This window comes from Lutjanus erythropterus, chromosome 3 (assembly GCF_056507025.1).
Source record: "Lutjanus erythropterus isolate fLutEry1 chromosome 3, fLutEry1.hap2, whole genome shotgun sequence".
NCBI lineage: Eukaryota > Metazoa > Chordata > Actinopteri > Lutjaniformes > Lutjanidae > Lutjanus > Lutjanus erythropterus.
Genome location: NC_139319.1, coordinates 11,644,384 through 11,670,660, shown reverse-complemented (window position 1 = coordinate 11,670,660; position 26,277 = coordinate 11,644,384). Strand labels below are relative to the sequence as shown.

Genomic DNA, 26,277 nt, shown 5'->3' with positions numbered 1-26,277 from the left:
CTTGTTCGTTGTGTTTTGTGAGAGTCTGTAATATGATCTGTGTACCTGCGCTGCCTGTATGTAGTGTTTCTTGGGTATTAAAGTGTATTCTAATGAAGCCTGCTGTGTCTCCGGGCCCTTTGGGCAAACACCTTTCCCCAGTGCCATGTAAACATGTTTGCATTCCCTCCATGTTTTCCTGCTGTTGTCTCTATGGTGACCCTTTATTATTTGTCACCCTTATATGTCATAATAACCTGCGCCTCACTCAGGATCTGTTGGTTTAAGGCAGCTGTGAGGCCCTAGTTTTTACTAAATCACACCGTACGTGTGTTATTATGCACAAAATGCCGTGATTAATCTGTAAGCCTCGGTGGCAGACGTTGGTTTAATGCTTCACAAGACTGTGAAAGCCAAGAGGTACAGCGAGATTTGCCTAAAGCTTATCTTGGCACCGGGCTCAGATTGCTGAAGCAACAATTGGAGAGCAGAGCCAGAGGTGATGGAGACGCAGTGGTCTGCTGCAGGCCAGACACTGATCACCTGTTAACAAAAGAACAAACACAAGAAGATTCAAAGCTCTGCGTTTTTGATCCGTGTGCCTCCGCAGATGGTGTTCGCTGTCTCGTCTCGTCCCTCCTTCTTGTCATTACCTCGGCTGAGTGGGTTTTGTTTCACCTGGTTTACTTTTTCTCCGGGTGTGTAAAGCAGCCTTTGTATTTTTTATTAAGAGATTCAGTGCTTGTTTTGGGATCTGATGCAATGCACTTCTGGAAAATGCTGCCTGGAGTACGTTAGAAACTGCTGTGTCATTGTGTGGGATAGTACTTCCTGTAAGAAGTAGTGGGTCGTATGGATATTAAAGTATATGCCATTTTATATTGCTCAGTCTCCTTGCAGCTTTGTTTTGCTGTCCATCATCTCCGGATATGGCTATTTAAACAGCTAAATGCTTCACTAGGTAGCTGCTAATTTTGTCTGTCTGACATTTGGTGCCGGACATGTGGTGTACAGTCAGTTTATTAGAGCAGCTTTAAAAAATAAACACCCTGCTGCTAGTTTATTATTTACACACAGCAAAAACAAATGCAGTCTAGTTCAGCAGTCCTGCAGTAAATCCCACCTGCATGAAGACCACAGTGTTCAGTTTTGAGGATGTAGTTTGTGGTTGTTTTGCATTTTACTGGCAGTTTCAATATTTAGTCTGCCCCCAATGACTGTGTGTTCATGCACAAAATATTCTGCGGCCATGTACACTCAGATTAACACAGTGATGTACATCCTACATCTTCTATTCGGTATCATATTTAAAACATACCAAAGCATATCCAAGAACCTGTCGATAAAATCCAAGTCTTTCATGATATTTAAAAGTAGGTGTGTTTCTCTGTCTGACAGAAATGTGGACTTTTTTCTGCGCGTGCATCTCTACCCCAGCCTTGCAAACCGTTGGCTAGTTGGTTTGTTTGCAGCTCACAGAGCTGACTGCAAACAGGCAGAAGGATGTGTGTTGAAAACCGTGGTAAAAATCCCCAGTTGAGACACATGTTCTGAATAAAACCTGAATAATAAGGGCATATGCTCATTGTCTTAACTGGAAAATAGTACATTCGGAATAAGACCTAATTGAGAATATCCAAACAGAACGTGCTGTGTATATGAGATATACATATAATATTGTCTTATTTGGAATAACCGTGGGAAATTAGTGTGCATGTATACAAAGCCACTGATAGAAATGGTGTGGGCGGTATATTAGAAACACTTCAGTATTACGCTGGTGTGTTCACCCTATATTTTACTTTTTCTATCAATGGGTTGATTGATTAGTCAGATAACTTGTAGTCTGGTCAAAATCTCCTTTGCGGTCTGATGAAGGTTGTGTAGATCAAAAGTCAGTAAGCAAGACTGTGTTTTTTCACTTTTTATTGAAGTGGTCGACTCTATAAACTGTCAGAAAATAGCTGAAAGTGCTGTTTATAATGTGCCAAACTTTGTTTGACCAGCAGCTCAAAACTCAGAAATATTCAGGTCACAATGATGGAAAACAGAGAAAAGCAGAAAATCATCTTATTTGAGAACCTAGAACCAGCAAATGTTTGACATTTTAGCCTAATAAATGGCTAAAATCATTACTCAATTATATCAAAGTAGTTGATTTAATAGTAATAGTATAATATAACAATAATAATTGACTTTCTTGCTCTTGGTGGGGAAAAAAGTGCCCTAAGATAACTCAGAGTTGTCAGTTATCTGTCAATCAACATAGAAATTAAATTTCAGCTTCTCTGCAGTAAGTTTGAGGTTCCTGTGTCATCAGAGCAAAGGTTTATTTTTGTGTTGTGTGAGATCGTGTCAGTCCTGTTTCATAATGTGCTACGTGGCTCTAAATCATCAGCTGCTTATGAGCAGAACTTTAATGAGTGAGACGTTGAAAACATTTTTCTGCTTGGTCAGATGTTAAGAGGATAAGCGCAGATTTCTCGTTTGTTTGAATCAGATTTAAAAGGTTTAACTGCTGGTTATAATGGTTAGTTACAGGTTATCTGACAGGTGTGATGTAACCTGTGTTACAGGTGAGATAGTCAGTCATATTAGTCTTAGCCGAACCCGTCTGAGGCCTCTTTAAACAGTCATTGACAGAGCAGGAGCGCGTGCTCTGCAAACTGGCAGCTTTAATCTTTAAAATCTGAAAACCTTGTTGAGACACAGGCTGTTATTAGCAGATTTATGCTAAGCTTGGTGGATGTGTCGTGTTGGGGGCTCCTGAATCTGCACACAGTCTTTACAGAATAAATCCCTCTCTGACTCTGCAGGTGTCTGTGTGACAGAGCAAAGCACAGTGAAGTGACTGCAGTTACAAGACACTGTGTGTGTGGGGGGGGGGTTTGCAGTCAATGTGTAATTTTTCTGAATATGCATCTCCATGAAATTGTTCTCCAGGCACTTCTTCAGCACGGGAGAGCAGTATCTCTCATATGGTGCTGATTTAGAGCTGATGTAAGCTAAAACATGATTTGTGACAGTGTTGGCAATCCTTGTGTTTGGATGTTCTCCAGCTTTTAATTCCAATACGTCCCTTATCATTAATAATTTCCTCAGACTCTCAACAGACAGAAAGTAATGATGCACTTGTCCAGGATTCTTCTAAGAAATGCCTGGTTAGACATAATTTCTGCCTCAGCAGTCTGCAGGCTATCGCACAATGCTTCTCTGTGCAACAAAAGATAATGAAAAAAGAGGGGTTTAATTTTTTGTATAGATTTCCGTGATAGATCTGTTTGAGGTTAATGCATCAATGATTGAAGAGGAAGTTCTGTGTCTGTTGCTAAAGTAAATAAAGCTTCAGTCAGAATATGCTATATAGAGAAACAAATCAACAGCTTTCCCTAAAGAAGCATGAAACTTTTGAGAGACAAAATGACACAATCTTCCTCTTACAAAAGTTTAATTTGTAATCAATAAAACACACTTTCTTAATTTAGTACACACCCTGGTTTTGCTGCGTCTGGTATGACGAGTAGCTTATGTAGGCTAATGTTAGCTAGCAGACTTTAGATAGTTATTGTCATGTAACATGTGACATCCACAGTTATTGTGTGCAGCAGTGTATTTGGAAGGTTTTCTGAAGCTAACATGAGACTTCAGCAGTCTGAATTAAACAAATCAAGTGGACATCTTCCAGAGTTGCAGTCCTCCCTGGACAGTGTTTCCCTGCTTAGCTGCAGTGGAGGGATAGAAACTAAAAGAGGGAAAATGTCAACTTGATTCGTCTAATTAAGCCTCAGAAAATATTGGAATAAAGTACTGCACAGACACAATGTGGATTTTGTCCTCCATCCTTTACATTGAAAGCACATTAGAAAGGAATCTTTTAATAGCCGATATGAAAGTAAGTAGAAGGAGGAATGACTGTAGAAGGAAAACCCTGTTTTAATGCTCAAATGTTCTATGACAGACTTAAAATAATAAAATGATAAAGTGTCTCCATTAAACCCTACTGTAGAACCATCATTCCACCTCTAGAATTGGGTGTTAAATTCACATTCTCATGCCAGTTTTAGCATGCAACATACATATTATTGGTAATAATATGCTTCTTTGAAATTGATAGCGCCGTCGTTCTTAAGACAAGAAGCTCAGTCAGTATGATGCAGTACCATGCAACTCAGTTTCATGACTCATTAAACAGGAATCAACGTGTAGCAGCAGAACACAATGCCATAATTATCTGATGTGATCATTAATCAGAACTTTAAGTGCCCCAAATAGCCGATTAAGTGTTTTGTACTTTCCAGACTGGACTACATAACCCAGAAACCCACATTGCTGCGGTAAGAACTCGTGGATAAATCTCAGGCTCGGAAGTTGCAGTTTCTACCAACTTAATTTGAAAATACTCTTTGTTATTCATTTAGCTTGACGAGGTAACTCATTTTAATCACCTCAGTGAGTGAAAATGTGACGCATGAATCCTCAAATATTCCTCACTCAGTTACAGAAAAAAAACAAGTTAATTGGGGTTGTGAGGTTAATAATCAAGCTGCTTTAGAAACTTTATGAATTAAAAAAGACACAAACTGTCACCTCCAGCTGACAGCTTCCCTCTCACACTGAATGGGACTTTGATGCAGGGAGAGATGGAAGGGAGATTGCGGTCTATTTATAGCAGCGTTTGTGAATTGTGGGCCAGTTTTGAGTCGAGGCGGAGAGGAACGTCAGGGACAGTCTTTAGGTGGATTTAATTGCCGTGAAGGACTTCATTGTTTTTAATAAATTTCAGAGGACAGTGCACTACTGCCTTTAAAAAAGATGCTGTTTGCAGGAGACGCTTTTCTCACTTTCTAAAGTCCACTTGAAATGGAAAGCAGAGTGCTACAGGTTTCCACATATTTGCAATAATGAAAAAAGACAGCTAAAGAGGGACCTGTCGCATTACTCAATAGCAGCGAATGAGCATTAACACTGCTAAAGCTGCAACGATTAATCGATTATTAAATTAATCACTAATTATTCTGACAATCGATTAATCAGTTTTAGTAATTTTTTTAGTAAAACAAAGTCTAAGTAAACTTGTCTGAGTCCAACTTCTAAAATGTTACTATTTATGTTTTTTTAATACTTCCTTATCACAATAAACTGAATATCTTTGGGTTGTTGTCAGAACAAGACATTCGAGGACGTCATCTTGGGCTTTAGGCACAAATGATCAACATTTTTCACCTCTTTTGGACATTTATGGATCAAACAACAAATTGATTAATCAAAGAGATAATCGACAGATGACAGTAATCTTTAGTTGCAGCCCTAAACACTATGCATGGTGCATAGTTAAGTATTTACACAGTATGATCAGGGATGTGATATAAATGGGTCAAAGGGGAATTTTTCATTTCATTTCGATGTGAAGGAATATTTCCTTTTACTTTCATTTTTGCCTCTTAACATCAACAAAGTTGTATAACTAAATGTAAAGTCAGTAAAGTAAAAGTATTTCCCTGTTAGTGAGAAGGAAGATGGAGAGCCTCCTCAGCTGACTTTTAGCAGATAAACGTGATGAAAGATCCATGTTTGTCAATACTGCAGGTTTGGTTTCACATGGCATGAGGTGGCCATGAACTGTACCTTGGCCTCATTAGGAATTATATTCCTCACTCTAGACAAATAACACCATGTAATAATCTCCTTAAAACCGATTTTGCAGATTTGAGAGAGTGAAGTGAACTGTTGAGTTTTGTTCGAGCCACGTTAATCCTCCATGCAAAGCCTACCACTGTGCCCCACATGGCAGTTTGTTTTTGAGGTTGTTGGCCTGTACATGCAGCAGATTGGTCAGCCTGAAACTCTAGATGTAACCAAACTCATTCTGGAGCAGTATTTTGAACTTGCATGTCACATATAGTCTTGTTTTAATCTTTAATCTCCCCTTTGGTTCGAAAAAATGGTTTTTGGCTTTTAACAGTTGTTTAAGGGGGGGAAGCGTGGGAGAAGCGACGTGATGAACTCTGGCACCCTTTGAACAAAAGTTAACAGATAAGCAGAAAGGTTGGAGCATCCTATCACAGGAGCCTCCTATGATGAGGATTATCTGATTTGACAGCTTGTGGACAGAGTACTGACATGTTCATTGATGTACTCGGTCATCCGGAGGCCAAATCTCGATCGCTTTGTGTTCAGGAGGAAGGGCTGAAAGCTTGAGTGTTTTAGCCCATTGATCCTTCAAAGTTGATTATCAGATGAGCTAATTAAGCTAAAGTTTAATTTAGCCTTTTCTGCATTGGCAACAGCGCAAACAGACTGTTCATGGCTATTTCAAATGCCATTTACAGGTCAAATGATAAGGAGATTTGCATTGTTAAGATTTTTTTCTAATATATATTTATTTATCAACAAATCATGAAGTAGACTTAATTCGAACACCCATGGAGTGTACCTAATAATCCCATGCCAGACCTTTGCCATATTTTGAGAAATTAAACATTAAAAACATAAGATAATGGTATAAATACATAATTGACACTTAAAATGAGAGATTAGATTAATTTTGACAAAAATGTTGCATTTAAATTGGGGCAGTATACACTGAAAATATCTGAAAAGAGGGTTTGGTGGGTGTAGTAAGGATATTTACCCTATATATTTTGGATGAAACATCCACACACAGGATATCTGCAGGCCTTGGAAAGTCTTAAAAAGCACTGGTTTCAATTTACTCAAAAAAGGGCTTCAAAGATAAAAAAAAAGATAAAAAGTCTTAAAAATCATTTAGATAGATATTTTTCTAGTCCGTCCTAGGCAATAATGTTAGTTTTAAAATATTTTTGTATGTGATTTTTGCAAGAAAAAAATGGCTGGCAAATCTTGAGCGCTCTCATTCAGACCGTCATGTGTGGACCTTTAAATTAAATATTTCTTAACTGTTAACTTCAGCGGACAGCATGGTGGCTCAGTGGTTAGCAGTGGTGCCACACAGATCCCCCAGCTGTTCGCATGTTCTCCTCGTGTTTGCGTGGGTTCTCTCCGGGTTCTCCGGCTTCCTCCCACAGTCCAAAGACATGCAGGTTAATTAGGTTAATTGGTGACTCTAAATTGCCCATAGGTATGAATGTGAGAGTGAATGGTTGTCTGTCTCTATGTGTCAGCCCTGCAGTGATCTGGCGACTTGTCCAGGGTGTATCCTGCCACTCGCCCGATTTCAGCTGGGATAGGCTCCAGCCCCCCCACAACCCTTCAAGGATAAGCGGTTACAGACAATGAATGAATTAATGAATATTAAATCCATTCATCCATTAATCTTTCACTTTTCTGGTGCTCATCAAGGTCCAGGTCATGTCTAATGAGCAATTAATGACATTATTAGAAATTAAAACTGCAGAGCACTGACAAAAATGTCATAGAAAATGTCAATGAATTCACATACTTGGTAGATATTTCTAGGCCACTGGTTTCATTGGTAACTTTCATACCTTAGCTGGTATAAAGTATGAAGTACAAACTTGCACTCTGTGTGGTTTTAAAGAGTTCTTAAAGCAACACTATATAAGATTTGTTGCTTTTTGCAATATGGCACCACCAGTTTCAGAGCACAGTTCAGTCATACACCATACTTTGTAAATATGGACAGCTGTACACGTGCAGTTGTTGTGATTACATTACTTGTCATTAAAAACCTGAGTCAACAACTCTGCTTACATAGACAAACACCAAACAAGTGCAGCAACACAAGACAAAGCAAACCAGCCAATATTACTTACTAGTCCAACAGCAAGAAGCTAAGCTCAGTGTCTGTTTGGCAGATTTTTATTCCACAAAGTTCTTGCCAACGACTAAAAGCCAGTCCGACATTTACTCTTGTTGAGCGGCCTATTGCTTAATCCCTATCTCTTTTCCTCTACGTGGCTTCTCTTGTCAATGTCTGCTCGGGTCTTTTCACCTCCGCCATGATGTTCATAGAGGCTGAACTAGGGCTGAAACGATTCCTCGAATAATTCGAGTAACTCGATTACAAAAAATGATCGAGGAATTTTCTCTGCCTCGAGGAATCGTTTAATTTTGCCAGCTCAAAGCATGGTATTTCGCCCGGACTACTTTTAATGCGGCACAACGCGCTGACGTCACGCACGTAAAAGAAGAAGAAAGAGGCGGCGGATATGTTCGGTTTTAACCATGGATGTAGAGGTAACGACGAAGAAGGCGACGAAAGCGAAGAGAAAGGCACAAAGAAAAGGCAGAAAATGTCAAAAGTGTGGGAGCATTTCAAGCTGGACACGTTGCGTTAATTAATGAGATTAACGTTACTGTACCTTGCTAACATAACGTTAGCCCTGCGGAGGACTAGGTTTCTATTAATTATGACTACTGTCGATGCGTGGCTAACGTGCCTTTCATACAGGCTTTATTTAATCTGTAAAAACACAGCGCTGTAGAGTGATGAGGGTGAAAAATAAAAACATTATAAAGCTAACTGGGTAGTTGTCAATTTTAGCTCAGTAGTCACTGATGGATAAAACATCAAGTAGCACTGGTGCCTAATGTGCTCCAATACAGCAGGTATCATAATTTTATTTTGAGCACTGCAAAAACTCAAAATCTTATCAAGACTTTAACTTAAAACTTAACTAGAACTTAAAATGTGCTTGACACAAATGAAAGTTCAATTGAAACACGTGGGGAAAACACCTAACCTTTTAAGTGATGTGTGTTATCAGGTGTAATGACATTTTTAGGTTAGAAATAAGAAAATTTCTTGGTAAGATCCTTAGTTTTTTGAGTGAAGGCAGTGAATTTGGTCAGCTGGTGTAAGTTCAGGGTTTTTAAACAATGTGCATCTAAAAATAAAGACATTGATTGTCTAAAAAAGGAAACCAATGGTTCATTATTAGGTGAAATGTCTTATTTTCTCATGTATATTTATAATTGCTCTTTAACTAAACAAAAATATGTTTTATCCGATTACTCGATTAATCGATGTAATTTTCAGTAGAATACTCGATTACTAAAATATTCGATAGCTGCAGCCCTAGGCTGAACCCAGTTATGCTGCCTGCTCAGGTTTTGGTGTGACACCAGTGCCGTTCACAGCCAGCATTCCCCCTCTTCTCCAGGCCTGAAAACCTCCTCCTCCCGTCAGTCCAAAGCTCCTGTGCTAGCGGTGTAAACCACACTCCCCCAGTGCTCTGAGCATGTAGAGCAGACAGTACAGCTATGAGCTGACTAAGTTAGCTAACAGCAGCTACATTTAGCAGCAGTTAACTTCACAGTCCATCGGGAAAAAAAATTGAGTTGAGGCGGAGCAGCCGGAGGACAACAGAGAGAAAACCAGGAAACATTTTCTCTATTATACGATCCAGTGTACAGGCGGTGATGTGTAACTTGCTGCTGTAAAGCATTACGCACTCACAACTTAAAACACCAAAGTTGCATGGTGCGAGACCAGGTGGGAGCAGAGTGGGAATGTCAGAAGCACCATCCACCCTAACACAAAACAAGTGCAGCCTCAAAGTTATGCTGAAGGTGTTATTTTAAGGTAGAATAGTTACATAATGTTGCTTTAACTTGGTGAACCCTGCAGAAACCCTGAAATAGCATAAAGCCTGTCAATTTCCAAGAGATAAGATCCAGAAGTTGTGTTTCTTTTGCCCTTCAAGAACATGTTGCTTCTGCATTATAAATATTTCATTGCACCATAAATTTGCACAGGTGACTTGCCTCTGGGTCAGCACCGCTGAGTGGCTATCCGCTCAGGACATCAGCAGTTGGGTTGGAAGAGAGGTTACTTTATTCATGGGGACATGAATAATTTACTCTGTCAGGTTCTGCCAGGGTTCACTCAGAAAATACAGACAAAACGGTACCAAGCGCTCAATCTTTGAAAAAATTTGATAAATCCAGGATTTCCTGAATAATAGGCTCATTGTCCACAGTGTTTCCCAATTAGACTACTTTTTCTGCTGTGTTTTGCTCGGGTGCTGCGGTGCATTACACAACCAGTGGCACAAGGTGACAAATGGCCTGCAGGTCATCAGAGATTTGATATTTAGTTTGTAACTTAAGCACATTTTGTCTGGCTAACACAAACTGTGAGAAGAGCAAAAGGTGTTTTTACATTGAAGTGTCCTACACTTTATTTAGGGTGCATTCTGTTGGCGGCTGGAAGCTTAATGTGATTTACGTAACAGACCAGATTTATATGGCTTGAATACATTAGTGATCCTGCTGCAGTCTGTCACCTTCTGCTACATCTGAATGATGAACTGCAGTCCTTCCACTGCTGCCAAGAACCCCTGTACTGTAAACGTTTGCCTCTGTTTGCCACATCACCTAAAGGTGTCATTTCATATCCTCTGTGTGTGAAAAGGGAATTTTTGGCAACACAGTCCTTTTGTCTTTGGTATCTGGGCAGTGGTATCCTGGGTAGTGTCTGTCTGTGTGTGTGTGTGTGTTGCTGGGAATATGCTCAGCCTTTAGTCTATTGTGTGTTCTCCTCTCTATTGTAAACAAGACATGGAAATCAGAGTGATAAGCCAGTGCTGCGAAGAGAGTTCCCAAATGGACATGATGTACTTTTCATCCACAAAGTCCCTGAGAGCAAACTGAGCTGCTGCACGATACACAAACACGCAATCCAAGTGGCAAACACAGACGGTGTTTGCATATTTGTTTATGATCCTTATGCAGTCAAGGTGCAGTTATACTAAAATCAGTCCTGTCAATTTATCTGTGTAAAGCCCTGTGAATAGCAGAGATCCCACTTAGCAGCCATAAACAGGCCCTGTGCCGTCAGGGTGGCGGGGTGGTGCAAAGGTGAAGCAGTACAAACTCCAGTAACAGGTTAGAGACAAACTGGGAGAATAACCCTCAGATGGGATTATGATTGGTTGGCAGGACATCCAACAAACAAATCCCAAGAGATGAAGGCTCAGTTTGACGACAAAATAGAATAATAAGTGTTTCCTGCTTGGACTCGTACTGAAAGCTTCATTAGTCAGTCGATCAATAGAAAATTAATCAACTCATTAATCAAACAACAAGACTGAGAGTCTGCAGTCATACCAACAGCTCTGTGAGGCTGAATTTAGGCAGTGCTTCAAACTGTTAGTGTTGATAATGTTGACAATGCTAGGATGCTGATGTTTAGTAGTTATAATGTTACCATGTCCCACCATCTTAGTTTAGCAAGTCAGCATCCTAATTTGTTAATTAGCTTTAATGAGAAGGTAAGCAAATGCACACCAAAGTCTTTTTGAGGTGCTGGCACCGGCAGAAAGGCTCGAACATGAAAAATCGAGAAAAGGCACCACACACTCACTCTTCTGATGGAGACAACTTGTCGAAACCTTGGTGATTAAAGGGACTTAAATGGAGCAATGAGTTTGCTAATTAGCACCCAGGGGTCTAACAATACATCGATCTGGATTCAATTCAGTTTTTAACAATCCAATATGATCAATGCAAAGTGAAATTATCAGCCTATATCGTCATCTTTAAGTTATACCTTTATTTTGAAATTCCTGTGGGATGTCTATGTCACTAATGTCTGGAAGAGTCCAGTCATAGAATTATCCAATCATAATTTAGTTGCTTTTTGTGAGTTGACAGTGTAGCCATGTTAAATTGACATGATAGAGTCTGGTAGAAATTGCAAACCCCTGAATTTAATCAAAATTGTATCATGGCAGTGACAAACTCAAACCTAAACTGTAAATGTACAGCACCATCTCTGTACAGTACATATTCTGCCAGAATGACAATTAGTCATAGTAATTAGTCTGCCCCTCGCCCTCTGTAATGCACTCTTAAGTTACACATACCATCCATACATTTCTTAATACCTTATTATACTGTAAAACCTTTATACCACCCAAGGCTAATACTGTCATTATTGTAGCGAAGCTCCTTAAAGGAAGAGAACAGTATGTAAGTGTGAGCGGTGTGCAAGTAAAGGAGAGCGAGCATCAGACTAAGTGACCGTACGTCTCAGAGTGACAGAAATTGTCAGCCTGGCAGTAAATGTACAGTTCAGGTTACAGTGTGCCAGTTAGTAAATGCTGCAGCCTCTCAAGACTAAGAAAAGTCTCTTCCCAGCTGTTGAAACTGTGACGGGGAACCCCTGAAGTAAGCTAAGCAGGACAGGCGACAGGCTAATGTTAAGCTAATGCTAACGCTGGCGTTACACCTTTAAAACTTCACCTCTTGTGTAGTCGTATCCCTTTCAGAGGCTTTGTCATCCAGTCTTGAAGGGCAGTGTCTTTATGGAGATGTGGTAAAATAAATCCATAATGATACGTCTAACACCAAATGTCTTCTGTAGTTATTTATCCATTTTTCTATGCTGGAAACAGTTGTTGTTGTTGTTGTTGTTGTTGTTGTTGTTAGCATGCTGTTAGCCGCCCATAGGCAACCCCAAGATGCCTTGGGTTGAGTCTGTTGACCAATCAGAGGTTGTGTTCCTGACTTGTGTGTTACAACGTTTATCCATAGATGCGTTAATAGATAAATGTGCTGATCTCAACATGAGATTGACCCTTCAAAATAAAATTTGCAGTGATGACGGTAATGAGTTCAACCACGTGGTGGACATCATGTGCCCGCAGTATTGCAGAATTGCTGTTATTGTCACAGCCCTAAATTGAGTTCATACTTAGTGTTCTGTACCTGAAAAGAGGATAGACAACACATTCATACGAGACGGGGATGAAACAAGAGATCATAGGAGTGGATAAAGTTCAATTTTCTTGTTTTATATCATTGTGAATTTAATATCTTTGGGGTTTGGATTGTTGGTCTGATCGAACTATCTGAATTAGACTCCTAAACTTGTGATGGACATTTTTGATGACATTTTGGGGACTAAATTATTAATTAAATGTTAAGAAAAGAAAAGAAATCAATAGATGAATTGATAATGACCAAGCAAGATTGTAGAATGTTGTGTTACAGTCATGATGAGTATAAAATATCTCAGTGCCATTGTAATCCTGCCCCCTCACTGCTGTTTGGACAAGTAGAGATCAAGGTGGTCGTAGGGATCAAAAACAACAGCAGGTCTGACAGCGACATCCCACTGAGCCCTACGCACAACCTCTCTCTGCTAACGAGCGTTCCCATGGTAATGATGATGGAGGAGGACTCGCCAAATTCCTTGTGAACGCACCCCTTTGCCCCTACGGTGTGAGTGAAAGACCTCGGCTCTGTGGGGTGTTCACTGACCCTCAGGAAATTGAACTAGAAGTTAGCAACAGGGGAGTATTATAACAGGCAGCGGCGCCTTGACCTTCAGCATTAGCCTACACATTTGTGACTGAGAGCGGATTTTATTTGTTTTGGAACTGGTGGCTCCCTGGATGCTTGTTGACATTTACCTCCGGTTAAAATCCTTTTCACTTGGGCAGGATGGGTTTTTTTTTACAGAGCAAGAAAGGGGGAAAAAATGCAGCATTCAGTCAGAGGTCTTATTATGTAACTAAGGATGGGTGACAAATTAGAGTGACAAACCAACAAAAAAACTATTTCCAGGCCACCAAAACTGCTCCACCCCTCTATGGTTTAAGTTCTCCAAGTCTCTAGACATCTAGTGGAGGGATAAACATTATTCTTCCAAATGGTAACAACTTTGGACCAGAAATCTCACATAGGTGTTCAGGTTGAGATCTGGTGGCTTTAAACGCTGTTCCCTGTAATTCACACCGTTTTCATACTCATCAAAGCATCTGCATTAGTCTTGTTTTGTTGTTTCCCTTTAATTTGTCGTCTGTCTGTTTGTTTACCAACAGGTTTAAGACGTTTACAAAATTTCTAGACTTGTCCTGTAGTTCATTCTTTGACATCATGTGGAACAGTGGTTCCTGTGGTTGGAGGAAAAAATCAAGATATTTCGCATGGCAACATTATATCTATACACAGATGGCAAGTATCAATCTTTTATTAAAATAAATGAAGAATATTGCAAATGGAGATTAAACCTTTTGGTGCTAGAAAAATTAAATGAATTGCTTTTTCATTCCAGTAGATGATACATGGTCACGGTCAGTAGGATTGTTAGGTTTTCATGGCAGATTTGGACAGTCTCTCTTGCCCCTTTCTGGTCATTCTTTTTGACACTATTTCCAAGGCATACAGCTGTAATACTATGCCTTCCCCTGTTATCTTTTTTTTTTTCAGTATACTCTCAGCTCCATGTGATTTTAGTCTCCTTGCTCACCTACAGAAGGTTATTTGCTTTTTTTTTTAGCTAGACCTTTAATCACCTCACCATCACACAACAAACCAGTGGACCAAAGATGCGATGCAGAACATCAAGCTGGAAAAAACGAGGTGCAGGTTTTATAACACCTGGGACCTTGGACCCATTATTAGACTGAACAGCTTAATTGGCTTGGAACTATACACGAGTGTCTTGTACATTAAATGGAAAATCTCTGTAAATAAGGTGTTTTTAAAAAAAGAATTGGACAGTCTGTCTGCTTAACAATCTCATTTTGCTGCAATAAAAACTATTGAAATGAGATGAAATGACAAGAAACTGTATCTTATGAGATCCAGAACAGGCCAACTGAAAATCAACATGCATTAACTAGTACAGAAATCACAAAGAGCTCCGAGAGCCTTTACTGTCACAGTGTGCTCATGCTGTAAACAAACAATTTGCAACCAGTTTCCGCATCAAGACTGACATGTTCATCACTGACGTGTCTGACACGACCATGCCGTGAAAATAAAGGCATTTTAATTTTTTAAAAGAGACTGCCTTGGAGCTTTTTGTAATTTTTGTTTTAACGAGGGTCCCTATCCAAACAGCACTTTTGATTTTTTGATATCTATGTCAAAAGAAAATCCAAACCAAGCTCCGAAATGGATGTGAGGACAGTCAGAACCAGTCCAAAGCAGACCTGAGGATAATAAGACCTGATCCGTGACTTGACCCAGAGGACTCTCTTTCTTTCCAGTATTTCGACGTTTCCCTCACGTTGGCAAACAACCTCTGCATTTTTCTTGCAACCTCTTCGGAGGGGTCCCAGTCCCACTGCTGCAGAAAGACCATATTCATGTTAACTTTGACCTCTGTTGTTTTGGGCCGTTACCAATCAGAGACTAACGGCAGTGGGTGGGGTAAATCCTTGTCACTAATGAAGACTGATCGGAGCAGGAATGCCCCGGGGTCGACAGCAGGTGGACCTTTAGATGATCTGTCCGTGTTCATTCATGGCAGCAGGTGGATGTGAGGAATCTGGAAACTGTCTAACAGAGTTGTTTCGCTCCCTCGGGGCCTCTCTGTATAGTGTTACTGACAGGTGTGTTTTCCTCCTCTGTAAATCATGTCAGGATGTCAGTTACACCCTCGGTGGTTGGTTGTTGTACCTTCACGCGGTTTGAAATGTGATTAAATGAACGGGAAATAGTACAAATCAATAACTGTCACAGAGCTCGTTCGAGAGGCACTGACATGAAGCTCAAATGTCTTTACTACAGTTACAATGCAGGCGGGAAAACTGCAGGCTGTCGAAGTGTGTGTCCAGTTTCAGGAATGGTTTGACAGTCTAGGAAATACACACATTTTCTTTCTTGCCAGGAGGAGAAAATACTGATATCACTCTCATGTAGGCTGAATATGAAGCTACAACCACTGACTGTCATGATTTGTAGTCCTGGTCCTCCCTCACGTCTCTTGTCTTCACTTGCTGTCTTTGTGCTTTTCCCGCCCTTTTTGTGAGCATTTGTTTCACCTGTTCCCGATTAGTTCCACCGGTCTCTGATTACGTCTTGGTCTATTTAGTCCTCGTGTTTCTCTGTTTCTGTGTCAGTTCGTCGTCCCCCTTGTGTGTCATCCTGTATACTCTTGATCGTGCTTTCATATGTTGGATTTGGTATTCGTTTTCTTGTTTGATGTCCTCGCAGCCTTCAGTAGCTAAACCCAATCTGGCTAGGTCAGAACACACTGCCTTAAGCTTTTGGGGAATTTGCTTATTCACTTTTCTTTGCTAAGAATTAGATGAGAATTAATACTAATCTCATGTCTATCCATTGACTATGAATCTAGAGATAGGAGACGGTTAGCTTAGCTTAAAGCTCTGTCCAAAGGTAAAAAAAATCTGCTAACCAACACAACTAAAATTCACTAATTAACATGTTATACCTCTTTTGTTTAATCCGTACAAAAACTAAAGAGTAAAAATCACTATTTATCGTTTCATAGGAGATAGGTGTCTGACTATTTCCTGGTCAGACTCAGTGACTTTTGTCTCAAGAATTTATTTTATTGTATGGATTAAACAAATTAGATGTAACATGTTAATTAGTTCACTGTAGAGTTGCTGGTAGGTGTATTTTTTTAACCTTTAGACAGACCCGGGCTAGCTATTTCACCCTGTTTCCAGTATATGCTAAACTAAGCTAGCTGTAGCTTCATATTTCGCTATGGTGGGTGTCCCACTTTCTCCAAGACTGTCAAGCTGGGTTCCAACAAATATCTGTAAAACACTAAAATGTCCAGGTTTTCAGTATTCACTACTGAATTGTCCTGGTTTTCACCACAGTTAAAATAATAATTATCATAATATTATACATGTTTTCACCAATTACGTAGCTATTTATCATGGTCCGTCCCACTCATTAGTACCTAATATAAGAGAAAAACATAAACAATGCGCCTTTTGTCTGGATTTAACAGTGGTTTGTCTTTCAGTGTGCCAATAGATCAATGTGTTGTTGTCAAGGTTGTTGCAAGTGACAAGTGTCATAGGCTATGATGCTTTTGTCTGTTTCTGACAGAAACTGTCAGCATGTTGACATTTTCCTGTCGTAGTGAAGAGATAGTTGGTCTTTTCTAAAGACTTCCAGCAGCCTTACTCTTTCCTTTGTAAAGCATACGGCAGCAAAAACACTGCATTTATTGCATCCATGGTGTGATACGTACATTCAGTAGGTGTGTGCATAAGTGCATTAAGGTGTGCTACACTTCCTGGTTTAGGGGTCTGAAAATATGATCACCCTATATTTAGCGTATAGACATAAATGCTATTGATTGTCTTGTCTAACTTTCCTCAAAAAGTGTTTCTCAAAATGTCAAACAGTTCCTTTAAAGCAGCTGAGATGGCAGAGACCGAAATAAAGATATATATGTAAAAGCAGCAAGTGGGTGAGCAATCAGTTTAACTCTTTTTTTTTTTTTGCTGAGTTTTCTCCTCAGCATCTGTTCGAGCAGCCATGTTTTTAGCACCACAGAGGGAGATGACTCGGTGTGAGGTCAGATGTTCTCGCAGTCTCATGAATTAGACATGAGTGACGATGTGGTCCAGCTCTGAGGACGGGACAGCTGAGCACGCAGGCCGATGTTGGCAACATGAGGCCATTTGTGACGTCGGCTTTATTAATTAGTAATAATCTCCCTGGGTATCAGGTGGACAAAGCTGCTAGCTAATGGGGGGATTACCGCTAAGATGTTACTAAATTGTATAATCCAAGAAGCAGAGAGATGAGTACCAGAAAGTGGCCACATGTAGTGTTTCATGCTGAATATTTATCATTATTTATATCTGAATAAATTTCCTGACTGATCCTGAAGCTGATTTTTGTTGCCCTGAAGCCAAATTCTTTGCGTTAAGGTGCTAGAAGTGATGTATTATCACCATCCTCATCATTTTTGTCAGAAGCAGCATTGTTTAGGCCAGGAAGAGTATCAGGTCACTGTAGGCATGTCAGCTGTGACAGTGAGTGATGTGTTGTCCTGAAACAGAAGCAGTTTCCCTCCAACTGAGAGCTACGGTGCAGCCGTCGATTCGACAGAGACAGAGAGGGGCGGGGTGGGAGACTCGAGTACTTCCTCCTTTCATTCTGGTCAGTGAGGTTTAAGACTGGTTGGGTTTTTCCTGTACTCACTTACCACATCATCAATAACCGCTTACTGTATGTGTTAAATAAATTATCCTCTGACTGTTACGAACCAAAACAGTCTTGAGGTTGAAAAGTTTGTCCAAATACTCAAATTTTTAGAGGTTAAATCTTCTAAGTGTTCAAGAGATAAGATGAGTAAAACCATTAGATATTCCAAGTAGCTTCTAGTATTTTGTCCATATATTGATCTTATATCAATATCATGATATGAGACGAGGTATCGTCTTAGATTTTGGATATTGTTAAACTGTCATAAGAGTTCTCTTTTCCTCATTTTAAAGGCTGCATTTTAGTAAAGTGATGTAATTTTCTGAACTTATCAGACTGTTCTAACTTTATTTTGCTTTTATCCACGTAGTGATCATATCCACGTCGCTGATGATTACTTAGCAAAAATCTGATCATGTTAATATTTTGTGACAGCACCAATACTCCCTACAAAATCAAAATTAGCATCTTATTGCACTGCCCTAAAATAGAGCTACACTGATAAATCGACAGGGTTTATGTATTAGTTTGTTAATGTTATGTGTCAATGTAGAAAAAAAAAGAATATCGACTGATATATCAGTAAACATCTTTTAAAACTTTCAAATATTTAGAGCTATGTAGATCTTTAGCAATTTATCAGTTAGTCAAATGAATGAAAATTAATCTTTTGATAATCAAATAATTCTCACTTTTCAAGATGAAATGCTAAAACTTGATGGTTCTAGATTCTCAAATGTGAAGAATTGCTCATTTTCATTACATTAAAACAAATGAATATGTACTTTCTTGTAGACCAAGTAATAAATTGATCAGTTGAGAGAATAATTACCAGATTAATCAATATATGCAATGGTTCCCACACAAATCCTACTGTGTTCCAGAGAAACTGCTGCTTTTATATTTTGAAACAGAGGTGTGTATATAATATAACTGGGAATCAAAACTTGATTTCATGTTAAGGTGCTGAGTGTCTTTGTACTACTTTTACCTTTTAATCTAATTTCATATCATTTTAGTTAATTTGCCATTTTTTTGATTCATTGTTATTTAATTTTCGGGCTGTAACTAATGATTATTTGCCGCATGTTTCTATGTTTTGCTTTTTTGTTGTCTGAAGCACAAATTGTTTATTTTGGACAAATAATAAAATTTAATTGAATTGATTTGAAGTGAGATATTCAACAGCTATTCAGTTATCAAAATAACTGACAACTATTCTCTTACAATTATTAATAGACTGATTGTTGCAGCTCTGTATGTTCTTGTTGTATTTCTGGTCGTATATTATCACTGTATGAGGCCTCTGTTAGCAAATGTTCCTCGACTCGTGCCCTTCTCATCCTGCCCCTCCTCACAGTGAGCTGTCAGCTGAGTTTTGTAGGTGTTATAATTCAGCTGAAGAGTCTTTCTTTGAAAGGACTGTGAGTGAATTTGAAGCAGAATAACAGATGAACATGTGCAGTTGTGGGTATGTCTGTTTCTAGGTCCACTAACATAAATGTCTTCTTTTGGATTTGCCTAATCTCAACTTTTTCCTGGCGTACTGTGTTGCCGTTGTTAATGATGTTGCTATGCGACGGGCTCTTCCCTATAGCAACAGATGATGATGACCTGAATACGTAAGAGACTTTCGATTGTTTTCCATAAAGCCACCACCGGTGTGTGTTCCTCTGATTTCATTCAGGAAATCTGTCTAATTGGATTTAAGTAACTGTTGTCTTTCACTTCACCGGAGCTTATCTTATACCGTCTCTGCAAGGAGTTAAATGAATCGAATTAAGACAGAAATAATTGAACATACCATTATACATACAGAAAGAATTGATTTAAACGGAACTTATTTTATTTATTTATTAATTCCTTAGATTTTCTTTTTATAAAAATGTTAAGGTTAACAGATACAAAGTATCTTACGTCATAAACTTTTGCTTTTACTGCCCCATTTCCAAAAAACTGGTTGCCCCTCAGGTAGCACTGCATTCCAATCACAGCATGATTCAATAAATGATATTACTACATGGCACATGAACACTTTGGAAAAAGGTCAGTAAACACAGTTTGTCGTTGCATCTATAAATGCAAGTTAAGACTCTACCATGCAGAGAGAAAGCCATATATCAACAACATCCAGAAACACTGCAGACTTTTGCAGGGCCTGAGCTCATCTGAGATGAACTGCTGCAAAAATGCATTCTGTCTTCTGACGTGTCCACATTTCAGATCGTTTGCAGAAATCGTGGACGCAGTGCTCTCTTGGCTAAAGAGACCATTCAGATTGTTACCAGGGCTCGATTCAGAAGCCAGTGTCTGTGATGATGTAGAGAAGTGTTAGTGCTTATGGCATCATGGGTAACTGTCACATCTGTGAAGGCCCCATTAATGCTGAAAGGTACGTACAGGATTTGGAGCAACATATGCTGCCATCCATACAATGTCTTTTTTTCAGGAACGTTATTACTTCAATTATTTCAGCGAGACGATGCCAAGACTCATTCTGTACGTGTAACAACGACGTGGCTTTGTTGTAAACGAGTTCAGGTACTAGACTGACCTGCCTGCAGCCCAAGGTTGAGCGTTTAAAGTCGTATATCAAATCAGAATGAGAGAGAATTTCACTTAAAAACGTAAACAATTACTGTCGTCAGTTCCTAAACACTTACTGAGCCACTGTGATGAACCACAGTGGTAAAAATGCCCCTGTCCCAACTTTTTATGAACATGTTGCAGGCATCAAATTCAGAAAGAGTGAAAGAGAAATAAAAACAGTAATCACATTTGTACATTCAGACATACAATAACGAGTATTGAAACGAGTGTCCACTCGATGCAAGAGCAGTAGAGAACCACTGCACTACTGAGCACATGTTAAATGACCTGTGTGAGTAACATTATTGTTTTAACTTGCAGTTACTTGTAATCTTTGTTAGATTAGGCCTGCTACATGAGAACTTGTTCATAATGAAAATGATACCAAACTGTGTAACAGAAGCTAAGCTGTGGGTGTGATGTCTCTGACCATTACACACCCCACAGCTTCACTTCAAAGCCCTTCACAAACAGAAAAAAATAGGATCTGCCATTTCCCTCATCGTGAGCCCCTTTGACTGGGTACCCCTTCTCTTTTGATCTGTCGCACCCCTTAATTTCCCCTAATTTCAGATTGTCCATGACAACATGCATGACTACCTCTGCATAATCCTGTCCTGTGTTGTTTTTGTTGCTCTTGCAGCCCCATGGCCGTCGCCGCCCCCCGCCCTCACCTCCTGGGAGGTAACCTTCAAAGGCTCTGCTCAGCACGATGGATGCCCAGCTGAGTGATGGAGACGGACGCAATCAAAGGACGCGCTCCCTTCATTGTGACTAGATGAAGGGACATCCACCTTCTTCCAGCGGTGAGGGGACGTTCGCTGCAGCAGTTTGATGTCCTTCACCTGAAAGAAAACAAATAAGTTCTTTGGAAATTATTTTAAAAAAGAGAAAACATTCAGATTCAGTTCAAATATTCAGCTCATATGCTGACTGCTCGTCCCTGTGATGCTTGTTATGAGTTGTCCATCCTCAACCAATGAGCCAGAGAGCTGCAGCAGCGAGGGAAGCGGCTGCACCACCTCCTCCGTCACCACCTCTGACCCATCCTCTATGTCCGGACACACTCACACCACCCTGCCTTCCCTCAGTGATGCCCCCGAGACCTCTAAACATGAAGCTCCCCCACCTCCGCCCCTGCCGCCCCCACCTCCAGGGGCGCCCCCGCCCCCTCCACCACCGGCGTCCACCACCCACAATGCGAGGAAGAAGCGCCGCGTCCGCAGCTTCTTCTGGAAGCCGATACCGGAGGAGAAGGTACGCGGGAAGCCCAACATCTGGACGCTGGCGGTGCGGCAGCAGCAGTACCAGATTGATGTCCGCTCAGTGGAGGAGCTGTTCGGGCAGCAGGAGGAGACGGTGATGGGCTTACGAGGACCGACGCCGGCCAGTGGAGCCTCAACTCGTATCTCCAGGTCCCGCTCCTTCAAGGAGAGCAGCAAAGATGAGGTGAGAGGCTGTCATGACTCTGTAACTGCAGGGTGACCAGATGAGGATGGTTGAAGTTCAGGACAGGAGAGTTGAGTGTGGGTGTGTGAGGATGAGATGAAGCAAAACAGGGCTACATGATATGGTAAAAAAGTCACATTGTGGTTGTTTTGACTGGTATTGTGATTGTGATATATGATACGATTAGTGCAAATGATAATTTTTGCATTATTATATTCGTTTATACGGGAAAAAAGTTTTAAAGTCATGATGATGTGACATTTGCTTGGGTCAAACATGTTTTTCTTTCAACTGAAGAACAAGATTTTTAGATCAAGTAATCTCTGCAGCAGTACTTCATTATAATACTGATTTCTCACACATTTTCCCTTTTTCAAAAAAGTGTGATTTGGTTCTGGTTCTGCGATTTGGATATTGCCATATTACGATGTCAATAATATTGCGATTAATTGTTAGCCTGAAAGCAAGGCATCCTGACTAAATTTACAAGACACATGAACCATTACGCAGTATTTTTAATGTCTTTTCATCAGACAAGATTGTCATTAAGCCCTAGGAATGTGCAAAAACATTTTTTTGATGTTTTTATCACAAATTGCTCTCACAGTTGTGGCTGCAAGCTTCGTCGTTTGGTTTAAACAGGTCGACTGACATTAACAACTCATTAATTATGACAGCTGAATCAGTGCAATAGATAAGTGAAGACACATCAAAAATACTCTTAGATCTTTTTCAAAAGCAAGCAGGATGTTTTTAACAAGAGTTAGCGCCTATGTAACTGGTTTGATCAGATGATTTTTACAGATTCATATGTTGTTCTTGTTGTAAAAGTTTGTAATTTGGGACTGTCCTGAAAGTCACTCTACTTGTAACACTGGAAAATGTGTCTCAACAGTTAACAAAGAAGACGATGGGGTTTAGAGTGCTGACACAGTCGTTATACATAAATCCTCTTAAGATTAAAGTGGCCTTTTGTCTGGGAAGTCTTTATATCCAACATGCAGGACTTGTAACTACAACTGCCTTTCAATGATCTACTATAACCTTTATTTAATCCAGTAATGTCACTGAGATTAAGATCTGTTTTGCAAGAGAGATCAGCAGAGGAAAGACGCACAGCAAACAGGCAGTCACAAAAAGCACATAAAAACAGCGTCTAGGGATGTCAGAGTTTCAATACTATATAAAAAAATCGATTGAAATGACATTTCAATTTCAATAATTGAAGTCAAAGGCAGAATCAGCAATCTTTTTAAAGAAGAATTTGAAAACAGAAATGACAGTTGTCGGGACATGAAACCAACGATCTGTTGATCTTTACAAAAACAATGGCAGAACCGTCAGCGCAAAAAAATGTTCAAATTGAAAAATCGAATTGAAACAAATCAAGACCTTAAAATAAATTGAAAGTCACATTGAAACTAAAAAATTAAAGGTTTAAATTCATCCAGCCAGAGGAGGTGTTCCACTTTAAAAGGTGCAACGTGTAAGATAAGGCCAAAATTTTAGTTTAAAATGAACTAATAGAAGATGAAGAAGTAACAGAAGTTCTGACAAAGACGATCAAAGACGTCTGTGTATTGTGTTGCAGAGATATTTACTGAAGTAAGCATGCTGACCAGATAGCTTCAGCCCATCCTGTCTAGAAACACCACTTTTTGTCTCAATAAGCAATAGTAGTTTCAGCTGGGAGATGAATGCCAGCAAACAAGTTTCCTACTTTCACAAGCTCTCTTGACTTTTATATGCTAATAAATAAACAAAATAAACACAAAATGTCAAGGAAGGAAATATTCTTACACCTAATGTCTATAATAAACTTTACACTTTCTGATTGTAAAGCCCATCGAGACAAATTGTGATTTGTGATATTGGGCTATATGAACAAAATTTGACTCGACTCTTGACTTGCTTTGTTAACTCATCATAAAACTCACTTAATTCAAACTCAGCATTGTTCAACAATCAGCAGCTCTGGTTTGGTTGAAATAAACCCTTAATCAGTCACTTTAGATGTGATGAATTCCCTCTCTCTCCTCTCCCTTTTCATGCCTCCTCTGTCTCATCCCGCCGTCTGCATCATCTCCCCCGGTGTGCTGAGCTGCAGGTCTGGGCAGACTTGAGTCAGCTAGAGGCCATTTGCTGCAGGGCTAACTGAGCTAACAGCAGCTGGTAGCTGCAGCCAAAGAGAGCTACAGCAAAGAGTATTGTTAGCAGCAGTTAATGGTTACTCTGGTAATGTCCAGCCCCTTATTTGCTTGGAGTTACCTTCAACAGGTGGTCATATCTTACGCATTGCTCCTTTAAAGTCCTTTGTAATTCATCCCATTTCTATGTTGAAAAGTAGTGGACAGCAGCCTTCCTGAGTTCAGGATTTAGTTGCTGGATATCAAGATTTATCCAGATCTGATGAATAGTCCTTTTAAATTTGAAATGAGATGAGATAAACTGAGGCAGCTTTAACTTTAGAGGTATTTACAAACCAAAATTATGGTGTGTAGTTCTCTAGTGCTAGTGAGGGCCAGATTACTTTTTCATAACATACACAGGGAGGAGTGCAGTATTTATCCTCTGTAATAAAGATAGGGAGGGCACAAAAGTAAACAGCATGAAGTTGTTTTGAAGCATAATGAGAAGCCTGTGAGTGCAGGATATCTCCGTAGTCAAACACAGACTCCAAGGACTGAGATAATTCCCTCAGTTTACTTAAGATAAATATGGTTATAACATTCAAAAGTGCCCTGATTTGTGTTGTATGCCGATATTTTCAAGCTTTGTGATTGCCAAACCCGACGAAAGGCTGGGCTCTAATAAAAAATATTTTATTTTAGTGACCGTGAGGGCTGCAACTAACGATTATTTTCTCAATTAATCGATTAGTTGTTTGTCTTGTTTCATTCTATTGTTTTGTCCACAACCCAGAGATATTCAGTTTACTGTCAAAGATGAGAAAGAGACCAGAAAACAGTCATGTTTAAGAAGCTGAAATCAGAGAATTTTGACCCATTTTCTTGGAAAATTCCTCAGATTAATCAGTTATCAAAGTCATTAAGATAATGAAATTAATAATCCGTTATTAATTAATTGTTGCCGCTTTAGTGACCATATTCTGTTTCACTATATTCTATCATTTCAAAGGTCAGGTTCAGAAAATACATACGCTTAATTAGTACAAATATGGAGTCCTGATGCCTGCAAACTCTTAAATCCACTGTTATTGTTTTGCATGTTACCTCAGGCCCTGAACACACCACGGATGGGATTAGATTCATAACCACACAATGCAACAGTACATAACTCTACTGCTCCCACTGTATTAAGATATCCCTGCAGGGACACGTTAGGTAACGGTGCTCAATTTCAGCTTTTCTTTGAGGGTAAAAAAAATTATTTGTGTTCATAAACACAACAAAAGCATGCCTGCGTCATTACAGACTCCTGGAAAGTAACATGTGAGCTGTAAAGCAACACCGGTGTGAGGCTCAGAGATACTCCTGTCACGGAGTAATTCTCCTCTGTGTCCCCACAATGAACTGGCTGCAGCTGGTCAGAGTGTGAGCGGGGAGCAGTTCTTACTAAACACTCCTCTGGGAGTTTCAAATAAAACCACCATTTGTGCACATAGGAACATAATGTATCTCTACTAGCTACTCATTGTGTTTTATATATTGTATATGAAATATATTGTCCCAAACCTTACATTATTGCCAAGGTCACAGGGGAATTTTTTCTATGTGTCGATGTATATTAAGGTGGCAACAGTTTTCAGTCTCAATTATTTGATATTTTAATCTATAAAATGTGACAAATGCTCATCATAAATTCTCGTAGCCCAAGATGATGTCCTCAGATTACTTGTTTTGTCCAACCAACAGTCCAAAACCTAAAGATATTCAGCGTCTAATGATATCAAAGTAGGCATGTGATGATACAAGAAATTAATGAAATTCCGTGATTCTCAATACGCAATTTGATGCCACAATAAAGAGTAAAAAAAAGCCACTAAATCCCATGAACATAAATTGATGACAGATGACACAGACTGAACAGTAAGGAGTCAGGATGGTAGCCGATTACTGTGAGCTAACTATGAGCCTAAACATAGCAGCCTTTAACATTTAACCATTGCAAACTAGGGCTGTAAATCACAAGTTTTACCACAATATTTTATGGATTCTTTTGACCACAGTACCATATATGCTGATATCACAAAGTCTGCTGCAATACAATTTCAATTTGATTCAATTCAGGGGCCTGTGATCAATATGACACTGTGTTGTTTGCATGTATTTCCTCACTGGTGCTTATTTCTGAGAGTGGAGTAAATCTCCTCATCATCCATTTCTTGTCTGCTTGCCGTTATCTGCCTGTCGCTACGTTGTT

At 39.6% G+C, this 26,277-nt stretch overlaps 1 protein-coding gene across 1 annotated transcript in view; it reads left to right on the top strand.

The window, feature by feature from the left end:
- Positions 1-26,277, top strand: part of fhdc1 (FH2 domain containing 1) — a 50,096-nt gene that overhangs the window by 4,298 nt on the left and 19,521 nt on the right. The window contains exon 2 of the mRNA XM_084715010.1: positions 21,089-21,894. Within this exon, the coding sequence (XP_084571136.1) occupies positions 21,394-21,894 (501 nt within the window). The 5' untranslated portion in view covers positions 21,089-21,393. The remainder of the gene's footprint in view (positions 1-21,088; positions 21,895-26,277) is intronic.